General features: G+C 37.9%; 1 protein-coding gene across 1 annotated transcript; it reads left to right on the plus strand.

Moving 5' to 3' along the window:
- The first annotated feature begins 5418 nt into the window (after nucleotides 1–5418).
- Nucleotides 5419–11063, plus strand: LOC147295758 (coatomer subunit beta-1-like). Its single transcript, XM_086232050.1, has 4 exons — nucleotides 5419–7720; nucleotides 8395–8907; nucleotides 9753–9838; nucleotides 10255–11063. Exons 1-4 carry the CDS (start codon nucleotides 5663–5665, stop codon nucleotides 10457–10459), a joined length of 2862 nt encoding a protein of 953 aa, XP_086088176.1. The 5' UTR covers nucleotides 5419–5662; the 3' UTR covers nucleotides 10460–11063.
- Nucleotides 11064–11853: the final 790 nt, after the last annotated feature.

Below are 11853 nucleotides of genomic sequence, written 5' to 3' on the forward strand. Positions count from 1 at the left end.
CCAGATCTCGTGGAATGCTGTCACGCCCCAATCCGGAATTAAGAATTAATCATGGATTAAGGTGTGAATCACACTCTAATTATAAAATTAGTTTTTTATAACCAGAATGGGACAATGAAACATAAAATAAATGGAGATAAACTTCGTAATATTATTGTACCACAAACTGGATTCAAGCTTAATACACAAAATAAGTCGTACTTTTGTACTTTATAACCTTCACAATTTCAAAATCAAACTTAACTTCTGACTCGGTTCACGTCTACTCATAATAATTACTCTTGGTCGGCTTCGTACTATCTCCTGCTACAGTACCTACAAAATCTATGAGAGGTGAGCTCTAACCAACGGTTCAGTAGGGACATTCGACTCTTTTCAGACAAAATTGATTAAGTTGAAACTCATTGAAAACACACAACATATAACAGATAATATATATATCGTAATATTACTGATACATGAATGTTATGCTGCACTTTCTTATTAATCTCTTGAAAAGTAAATTGCAATATATCTTCACTTCCTTATTAATCCCTTGAAAAGTAAATTGCAATATCTTCACGTCAATCGCAACTAAAGTGCAATATATCCTAACTTCAATCGCAACCGAAGGTCCCAATGCGCCTTGGGGTTTAGATCGTTTTATCAATCTCTGTTGAAGGGGCTTATCTCTCCGCGCACATTACGAAATGTAAAATTTAACTCTCAATCCCTTATCACCATCATAACCTCCCTTCTTAATTAATCATGCTTGACATTCAAATAAATACAAATTTAGGTAATGTATTAACTAATTAATATCATGCTCAAGTCATTTAGATAATTCATATAATTCACGTATTATCACACATATAATATTCTCAACAAAGATTCAATATGATAAAGTTTGTAATCAAAGGTTCCCAAATCCCCTACTTCAAATATGAGCTTACTCCGCTGGTAGAAGTTGTCCTGTACCTCTCGGTCGTCCTCCGACCTAATCTCGTACAAGAAAACCACAATTAAATAAAGACCAAAAGTTGATTACTCTCCAATTTTAGTGTGTGTAGTGCAAACTCTAAGTTAGGGGCTTCAGATCACAAAACATAGGCCACCATTGGACTCGAAATCGAAAACACCGTGGGGATAGACTTTTTTTCACAACGACCAGAGCTGCCGGAAGTTGCCGCACGCGCCACCATGCGCCGGTGGTGCGAATGGGGGTGGTCGGTGACACTATTCATCATTTTCCTCGTTCAACTGGCAACTTCCAAAGTTTTCCTTATTTTTTCTCAACTTTGTCTTAACGTTTAACTTATCAAATCACCACCAAATTGAACAAACTTATACTCATTTTAAAGCTCTGCAACACCTTTTTACAGCCATACAAAGATTATTCAAAATTGACGGTTAAAACTCCAAATAATCAGCCCCAAAGTAGGATACCTGCAAACTGTCAACTTCCCAAAAAAATTTCAGATTTTCCCAACTTCAACCCACTTCATTTCCTTTCGATTATAACACCCCAAATTAGTTTCTTAAGCTTCTAAATCAAACACCTAACCTTGATAAGACCTAGAATTCAAATTCTTGATTTTGAACATAAACCTCAAAAATGGCTATGGACACCCAAAATGAATTCAATCTTATCTCTTCAACTCCGAGGCTCTTTTCCACGTCCAATTCTCTATCTCTTCCTCTGTTTTTCTTTCCTTTCTTTTTCTTCTCTTCCCTTCCTCTCTCGGTTTCTCTTTCTTGTTTCTCTCAGGTTCTTTTTTGGTTTGCTAGCAAACCATCTTATAACACTAATCACACACACACACACACATCTCTTCCATTACCCCACACACACACGCACACACACACATACTTCTTCCACCGCCTAGCACCCTTTACTTAAACCAATAGAAGCTTTCCTCCTACTGGAGGAAAGTTAAGTTTAAAATAAAAATGTCTCTATATATATATTAAAATAAAAGAAGGATCAATGACATTCTATTTTTGACACAAGTTTTCAATGGGCTCCACTCCATATATAAGTTTAATGATCTGAACCGTCTATTTTATAAGTTTCTATTAAAATATCATTATTACAAAAAATTAGATAAATCGGAAATCGTATACCTACAAAGATTAAATGGTTAACATATCATGTGTTTATTTTGTTGACTACTTAATCTTTGTAGATAAACAGTTTTCGATTTATCTAATTTTTTGCAATAATGATCCTTTCCAATTAACCACATGGTCGACACATGTGTCGAACAAAAATCGACCATGTGGCGATAAAAAATTCCACCGAATTGTGGTTGACACATGGTCAAATTTGTGGTCACCATTGCCACACGGCGACCACAAATTTGAGCAGATCTGAAAAAGTTGAATCTTATTCTTCTCCATTGCTGGGTTTTGATGGGTATGATATCTTAAAAAATCAACCATTTTTTGAATTTTTTTGTGAGTTTTGCTGGGCAACAAGGGGAGAGGCGAGGGTTTTTTTTGTGGGTTTTGTTGAGTGACGTGGTTTTTTTTTTCAATGGATTTTGCTGGGTTTGTTGCAGTGGCGGGGAATGAGAGCGCCAATGAGGGAAATTTGGTAGCAAAATTTCCCTTAAAATTCTAATTTATGTTAAGACAAATGAAGCTCAAGTTAATTTCACATTTCAAAATAATAAACCAAAAGTGCTATGATTTATTATGACACTTGTGGTTGCTAATCTGATTGAGGAAGAGGAAAGTGCACCAATGAACGAAATAGAATGTGATTCCATCAATTAAGCTCAAGCTGGAGTGTTGTCTTGAATTTATGTGTTATTTTATTTATTAAGGCCAAAATTTTCAATACACTATGCATTATATTGTAAAATAATGTCACCCCATACTTTGTGAATTCATTAACATGTGGCTTCTCATGAGTGATCGAACCCAATCATATTGACGCTATAGGACCAACCTACTCAAGTGGCTTTCTCATCCAAATTTCCTTAGGTCCAACTATTAGCTGGCCCAACCCAACTAGCAACAACCCATTTCACTTAGGCCCAACTGTTTCTCTCATTGTCTTCCTCAACTCTCACAAGGAACGAGGATTTCCAAAAGGCGCAAAGTAGCGGCAAGAGCTATAATACATCTATATGCTATTCCTAATCTAATGGTGCTATAAATCTATTAATCCCTTGATTCAGTTATGCATAAATTGCAAGACTCGTATCGATAATTCTAATGAAAAGTATAAAAGAAACCAATACAATAATCCTTATCACAATACCTAACTCTGGTTTCCCTCATCTACATCAGTGAGTTGCCCAATGCTAGTCGAGCACAGCTCAGACCTTCCATCGAAGTTGACAGAAGGACTCAGGCGCTAAAAGCTTTAACATAAAATTTTACCGTATTTTCATTGTGATACTCCAATACGATGATTTTGTTGATCAATTCAACCGCTACAATTTTCAAAGATGATCTAAGTGAGAAGCTAAGTGTGAGTGTTTGGGAGTGTGCGCTTAATGATTGGTGGTGTGTGTTTGGGGATTTAGGGAAAAGAAGTGAAAGTCTGCGAAACAACGCGTTTTATAAGTGGTTGAAAGACAGCGCCAGAAAGGTTGGTGCAAATGCCCAAGCAGTAAAAGTATTACAGCACAAAGTTAATGAAAAATGTTGACAAAAAAAAAAAGTTAATGAAAAATGAAAAGTGTTGTGACTAATTAGTTTCGTGTTACTGTCATATCAATGTGACTAACTTTAGCCATGTCCTCCTTATATCTATGAAAAGAACTGTGTGTTGCATTTTTTTTCCAATTAATTCAAAATTTAAATGGGGAAGATTTTCACAAAGAACTTAATCATTGGTGTGCACCCTTGTATATGGAGTACAATTAAGCATGATCTACAAGGGAGAATGTCCTTTTGTAATTACAAGCATCCACACCATTTATCGGACATGCATGTGCATTAGAAGGTTTTTCAAAGGCATTGTGCTCCGTTCCACACACAAGCAAGGCTAGGTACTCTAGGTAGCATAAAAAATAACACCAAATTTGAGTGAGATACCATGTGACGCCAAACTTATTTATAAACTCAAATGCTAAAATATTAATATTTGCACTCAACATTAGCGAATGTGGAGAGGCTAAACAAGAGTGTGGAGAAACTAGTGTTACATTCAATTATAGCTTAAGTTTTGAAGTCTAATGGCTCTAAAAAAAAAGGGTTTTGAAGTCTAATGGTTGTATGACACAAATTAGCTCCAAAGGCAAGGCAAGCACATGAGTGATTATTTAGGAGGCCATCCAAACCTGTTAATAGACCACTCGGTCAATAATGATATATTAGTGGGAGCATTTTTGTAAATTGGTTTGTTAAAAATGCAAGTGTTTCTTGTAAATATACTTGGAAGTCATGAGAAAAAAATTTGTCAAGTGCTTCTCCAAGAAGGGCTTCCAAGTATTTTTTATTACCTAAGAAACAAGTTTAGTTATTTTTTACCAAACTCTATGAAAAACGTTTTTAAGCCTTATAAAAGCACTGCCAAATTTGGCCTTACTCACTTTACCCTCTACCACCATCATTAGTCCTTACAATAAGATATGAAAAGAAATCTAAATGAGATGGTCCAATTACGTCATCATGTTAGCATAGTGGGTCCCACCACCCCTAGAAAGTTAACTGTGGGTTCTCATGTAAATTTCCTTAGACCCGACTGTTAACTAGCCCAACCCAACTGGCAATAACCCATTTAGCGAGACTCCATCCATATCCCAACTAGTGGTTATTTTTTCTTAATTTTCTATTCTATCATTTGTTTGACAGCTTAAACTAGGCTCCATTTTAGATAGTTTTCGGTCTTAGGGGGTGTCTCCAACTTAAATTTTATTAGATTTTAAAAGTCCAATGAAATCTAGGTGTCCCCAACTTAGATTTTAATGGATTCCAATGAAATTTACTAATTTAGGTGTCCTCAACTCAGATCTTAATGGATTCCAATGAAATCCAGGTGTCTTCAAAAAGTCATGGATTTCATTAAGTGAAGGATTTTAATAGATTTGGATGGATTTTAATGCATTTTTTACACATAACAAATTTCATGAGAATTCTACCCAATTTTTTTGGATTTTGATAGATTCTATAAATTTTAAAATCTATTAAACTTCTTTAAATTATGAGTTGGGGATTCCAATGAAATTTACTAATTTAGGTGTCCTCAACTCAGATTTTAATGGATTCCAATGAAATTTAGATGTCTTAAAAAAGTCATGAATTTCATTAAGTGAATGATTTTAATGAATTTAGATAGATTTGAATGCATTTTTTACACAACAAATTTCATGAGAATTTTATTTAATTTTTTGAATTTTGATAAATTTTATAGATTTTAAAATTTATTAAACTCCTTTTAAATTCTGAGTTGAGACACCCTCTCCTACCTAATGGATTAGATAGGTCAGGGGCGCGTCAGAACGGTCGGTGGCTGCTTAGTCTCGTCCGATAATCTCTTTGTAAAGAAGGGGTTCGATTTAGGCTCCTTCCCTTACGCTGCATAGCTGCGCTAAACTCTCACTCACCATTCTGAGTAGTCGGTAGTCAATTCCAATCCAAGACACACCAAATCCAGATCTCCTTCTTCTCCCCTCATTCAGATCCGTTTCACAGAACCCCCGATCCGGACCCCAATTCCGGAGCTCCGATGATGGAGAAGTCCTGCACGCTCCTGGTCCACTTCGACAAGGGCACGCCCTCCTTAGCCAACGAGATCAAGGATGCGCTGGAAGGAAACGACGTCGAATCGAAGATCGAGGCCATGAAGAAAGCCATCATGCTCCTCCTCAACGGCGACACCATCCTCCACCTCTTCATCACCACCATCCGCTACGTCCTCCCCTCGGAGGACCACACCGTCCAGAAGCTCCTCCTCATCTACCTCGAGATCATCGACAAGACCGACTCCAAGGGCAAGGTCCTCCCGGAGATGATCCTCATCTGCCAGAACCTCCGCAACAACCTCCAGTCCCCCAACGAGTACCTCCGCGGCGTCACGCTCCGATTCCTATGCCGATTGAATGAGTCGGAGATTATAGAGCCCCTGATCCCTTCGATCCTCGCCAATTTGGAGCACCGCCACCCCTTCGTCCGCCGCAATGCCGTACTCGCCGTCATGTTCGTGTACCGGCACCCCCAGGGCGAGCAGTTGCTCGTCGACGCGCCGGAGATCATCGAGAAGTTCTTGACGTCCGAGCAGGACGCCGCGAGTAAGCGAAACGCGTTTCTGATGCTTTTCAATTGTGCGCAGGATAGAGCTGTGAGCTATTTGTTTACTCATATTGATAGCATTATTGATTGGAGCGAGCAGCTCCAAATGGTTGTGTTGGAGTTGATTAAGAAGGTCTGTAGGGTCAATAAGGGTAAGGGTGAGAAAGGGAAGTACATTAAGGTTATTATAGCGATGCTGAATGCACCGTCCAGCGCGGTGGTTTACGAGTGTGCTGGCACGCTCATGTCGTTTTCGTCTGCCCCGACAGTGGTACGGGCAGCTGCCAATACTTATTGTCAGCTGTTGTTGTCGCAGAGCGATAATAATGTGAAGTTGATTGTGCTCGATAGGATTAGTGAGATTAAGGCTTCCCATAGGGAGATTATGGTGGGGTTGGTTATGGATGTGCTCAGGGCTCTGTTGAGTCCGAATCTTGATATTAAGAGGAAGACTCTTGATATCGTGCTTGATTTGATTACGCTGGGGAATGTTGATGAGGTTGTGATGATGTTGAAGAAGGAGGTGGTGAAGACTCAGAGTGGGAAGCTCGAGAAGAATGGTGAGTATAGGCAGATGTTGGTGCAGGTGATATATTCGTGTGCAATTAAATTTCCTGAGGTGGCAAGTACGGTGGTACATCCTTTGATGGATTTCTTGGGGGATACCAATGTGGCTTCGGCCATGGACGTGGCAGTTTTTGTGCATGAGATTGTTGAAACCAACCCCAATTTGCGTGTCTCTATAATTACAAGGCTGTTGGATACTTTCTGTCAGATTCGGACTTCAAGGGTGTGTACTCATGCTCTTTGGATTATTGGTGAATACTGTCTCTCGCTGTCTGAGGTTGAGAGTGGGATTGCAACCATTAAGCAGTGTCTTGGGGAGCTCCCATTTTACACGGCTTCTGAGGAAAGGGAGGCACAAGATAATTTGAAGAATACTCAGGTGGTAAGCTCGACCACCGCATCTTCTAGGAGGCCTGTGATCCTTGCAGATGGGACCTATGCCACCCAGTCTGCTGCACTGGAAACTGCTATGTCTGCACCTGTCCTTGTTCAAGGATCGTTGTCTTCCGTAGAGAACTTGAGATCATTGATTCTCTCCGGTGATTTCTTCCTTGAGGCAGTTGTGGCTTGCACATTAACGAAGCTTGTTTTGAGATTGGAAGAGATTCAGCCTTCAAAAGTTGAAGTGAACAAGGCAACTACACAGGCATTGTTGATCATGGTATCTATGCTGCAACTGGGTCAATCCTCAGTCCTTCCACATCCGATTGATAATGATTCTCATGGTAGAATAGTTCTTTGCATCCGGTTGCTATGCAATCCAGACAAAGAAGTAAGGAAGGTATGGCTAGAGTCTTGTAGACAGAGCTTTGTGAAAATGCTTGAAGATAAGCAGCTCCGGGAAACTGAGGAAACTAAAGCTATGGCCCAGATATTGAATGCACAACCAGATGACCTTATTGATTTCTACCATCTTAAGAGCAGAAAGGTAAGGCAGCATTTCTTCTCTTGTGTCCTGCATGCAGTTAAATCTCATAGTCTAACAAGTGTTTGATGTTGTTTCTTTATGTTCATGTTTTTAATGAGAAACACATAGATTTAATTCTTGCCTGCATGATCCTGCTTTACTTTTGCTGCATATTTTTACCAGTACTGATATGGTATACAGTACACTTTACTTTAAAATGAGATTAGTTTAGGTTCTCCAGGAACTGATTTATTATCTGTTCACCTGTTATATTATCAAACTGTTCTCTTGTAAAAACTGATATGGTATACAGTACACTTTACTTTAAAATGAGATTAGTTTAGGTTCTCCTGGAACTGATTTATTATCTGTTCACCTGTTATATTATCAAACTGTTCTCTTGTAAAAAATGGGTTACTTTTAATCCTTCTTTAGTTTCAGTTTTTTATGATGGATATTTGTTTATGTCTTGAATTGCTTTAAATATTGAGGCAGAATATGTTTCTTAATATTTTCTTAAATTAAAAGTTTATAAATTGTATATTTTTGGTGCAAACAACCTAGTCCATTACAGTGTATAATTTTGAATTGAGCAGATAGATCTTTGGCAGAAAAAAAGGCAGATAGGCCGCTAAAATCAGTGTTTGCATCACATAGTTTTGTATGCTTTTCTTATATGCATACATGTTTTTTAGGGTATGAGCCAGCTTGAGCTGGAAGATGAAGTCCAAGATGATCTCAAATGTGCTACTGGAGAGTTCACAAAGGATAGAGGTGATGCACATAAACTCAACCGCATTCTTCAGCTCACAGGATTCAGTGATCCTGTTTATGCTGAAGCCTGTGTAACAGTTAATCATTATGACATTGTTCTTGATGTTACCGTCATCAATCGAACAAAGGAAACCCTTCAGAATTTGTGCTTGGAGTTGGCCACGATGGGTGATCTCAAACTTGTTGAGCGTCCACAAAACTATACACTATCTCCAGAATCAAGCAAACAGATAAAGGCAAACATTAAAGTCTCTTCAACTGAAACAGGAGTTATATTTGGTAACATTGTATATGAGACTTCTTCCAATGTGCATGAGAGAACAGTTATTGTCCTCAATGACATCCATATTGATATAATGGATTACATCTCTCCTGCATCATCTGCTGATGTGTCATTTAGGACAATGTGGGCTGCGTTTGAGTGGGAGAATAAGGTACATCGATTTTATGTCTCTGTATTAATTTTTGCCCTTCATTAATATAATCATAAGTGCTTCTTCAAAAAGGTATTTCACCGTGACCCAAAAGGATATGATGTCTTTTGAACCTGATCACATAGTCATCAATTAATCATGCAACATGTGCTATCACCATGACCCAAGAGGATATGAGTTTAAGTGGGATATGGTATAACATGTGCTATCACCATGATTAGTGTAACATGAGCTAGCACATTAGCTCTCCTTGTTTTGAAATGGTAGTAGGATTCTCTAAGCCACATATGATGCATTGTGGTTCACTTTTCTCTTTGCTAAGTTGCTTGCATTGTCTGAATTAAAATCTATACAATACAAGGGTCAAGCCTCAGAAATCACTTTCCTTGTTTTAATGTATACATATTCATTTGTGTTGTGTTGTTGCCACATGCATGATGCAAATTGAGTAATTTCTTTCATGTTATATTATTACTGCTGTATATCAAATTTGGCTACTGTTTTTCTATCTCATAAATGAGGGTCATCTAGATGGTGCTGTTTCTGAATCATCTTTCCATCAATATATCTTGCATATTTTATGCATGCCTAATTATTGTGGACTTTTGTTATCCTTCTCACATCAAATGGTAATGTGCGCCTTATATTTCCTTAATTAAATTTCTTTGCCACCCTGATTTTGATATGTCTTTCCCATAAACTTGTGTTTGGACTCCCACATCCAAGAGCAATGTGTATCTTATATGTTGTTTTAAACTTTCTTTCTTGCCACCCTTATTGTAATTCTGCTTTTCCTTGGTAGATGCATTTGGACTCTACTATGCATTAACACTCTTTTCCCCCAGGTTGCTGTAAATACTGTTATTGAAGATGAGAAGGAATTTTTGAACCATGTTGTTAAAGCGACTAACATGAAGTGCCTGACCCCACCGTAAGTTTTAGGACTCTGTTAACCATTTTACCATTTTATCATACATATGTACATACAAGCATACATTAGGTATAAAAGAATATACATACATATATTTATAGGAAACAATAAATATATTAATGAAAATTGGGAAGTACAATGAAGGTGGTCCAACAGTTCACAAAAATGATGGAAGTGGGGTATTGTATTGTAGCTCATTATATGATGTAAAAACTTAGCTACCATGTCCTTTTGTAAATAACATACATTATTGTTTCTAGACAATTTTCATAGGTACATGCATACATGTAACATGCTTCCAAGACCGAATATTTTCTTTTTGATTTTCTATGCTTCCTGTTGTATTCTCCTTGGGGTTCTTGGTGGATGATTAATGTTCACTAATTCCTGCTCATCCCTTGCAAATTGGACATTAGATCGGCACTGGAAGGAGAGTGTGGAGTCCTCGCTGCTAATCTGTATGCAAAGAGTGTTTTTGGGGAGGATGCTTTGGTGAATGTGTGTGTTGAGAAACAGGCAGATGGTAAGCTAGGCGGATACATCAGAATTAGAAGTAAGACCCAAGGTATTGCCCTTAGTCTTGGGGACAAGATCACCTTGAAACAGAAGGGCACCCCTTGATTCGACCTTATGCCTAATTTTGCAGCTTCTATTCCTGCTTCAACCTTGTTTAGTACTAGTCTGCTGGAAGCATGAGGCTTATATTTTTCCTGAGGATTGAGTTTGTTATAGATTCTTTTTTCTTTTCTTTACCTTGGATGTTATGCTTAGCTCTGTTCTTTGGAGTTTTGTGTGTTCTTGGTCAACAACTTTTTGGTCAAATGAACAATTTTTTATGTCAAACTTGATTAAATAGATAGAGGGAAGAAGGGGGTTTGGAGGGAAAGAACTAAAACAACCCAATTTCCATTTGACAGAAACTGACAGCAGGTGGTATTTGAGCACACTAGATGGTTAATTGTCAAATTTTGTTTTATAGGTGATATTTGAGCGTACTCCAAATAGTATGGGTGATATTAGTGAAAGTCTAGGTGGTTAATGTGTCCGATCTACCCACTTAATAAGCCTTTTGCTTATTAAGTGGGTAGATAGGACACATTGCTATCCACCATATAGTCAAAGTAAATTTGTATTACTGTTCACTACGTTCTATTGTCAATTTGTAATGTTTCATTTTCTTTGTATTATCAGCTATTTCTATCAATCCAAATTTATATTCCAGCTTTTTTTTTTTTTTTTTTTCCAGTTACATGTTTTACTTTCAATTTTATTGACTCATTTTCTTTGATTCTTAAGCTTTGTGTTAGTTTTTGCTATCCATAGAAATTTCGTACTGGCAACAGTTTAATATTGCCCATGCCTTCATCCCTCTCGTAGCTAAGGAGGAGAAGCATCATGTTAATGGGTTCATTCGACGTCTAAATTAAAAAATAAAAATAAAAAACATTTCGGTAACAAAAATCATGACATTTGCGGATTTTTATTTTCTTGGTGCATTGTGATGTGAGATCAATCTTAACATTTTTTCCACCATCTGAGCTAATCCAATGATTCGAGATCTGGAGATCTGGATAGTACACTGAGCGAAGCAGCAGAAATTGGAACTAAAGCGTCGGCGCGTGTCCGCCTGACTCCTCTATTTATAGATTTATATTCTATGATGGAAGAAATTAAGCCTCGAGATATAGTAGCCGCCTGTCCGTTTGAGAACCACGGAAGGACAAAGGAAAAGGAGAAAGCAGTAGAGAAAGACCAGCAACAGAGGCCTTTCACAAGGCTCTCAAGAAGCCAGAGTAGAATGTTCGCGCGGATCTCAATTGTTGATCTATTGATAACCGGAACATCACATATGGACCGTATAAATATTCAATCTTAGAAACATGCTCAATATCCAACCAATCAAATTGATGAATGAGGACTATTGAGGAGGGTCAGAACTCAAAGTAAAAACAAACACAGGGAAAAAGATTGAGAAGGGTCAGCTGACCCTTGTGGGCCTTAGCTGGCTCCGCCCC

This window comes from Dryas octopetala, chromosome 2, assembly GCF_963921425.1.
Source record: "Dryas octopetala chromosome 2, drDryOcto1.1, whole genome shotgun sequence".
Classification (NCBI taxonomy): Eukaryota; Viridiplantae; Streptophyta; class Magnoliopsida; order Rosales; family Rosaceae; genus Dryas; species Dryas octopetala.

Excerpts from the sequence above, each read along its gene's own strand:
- LOC147295758 (XM_086232050.1), top strand. The coding sequence starts at position 5,663 with ATGATGGAGAAGTCCTGCACGCTCCTGGTCCACTTCGACAAGGGCACG. Across the intron at positions 8,908-9,752 it reads CGTTTGAGTGGGAGAATAAG|GTTGCTGTAAATACTGTTAT; the intron begins GTACATCGATTT and ends CTTTTCCCCCAG. Across the intron at positions 9,839-10,254 it reads ATGAAGTGCCTGACCCCACC|ATCGGCACTGGAAGGAGAGT; the intron begins GTAAGTTTTAGG and ends ATTGGACATTAG.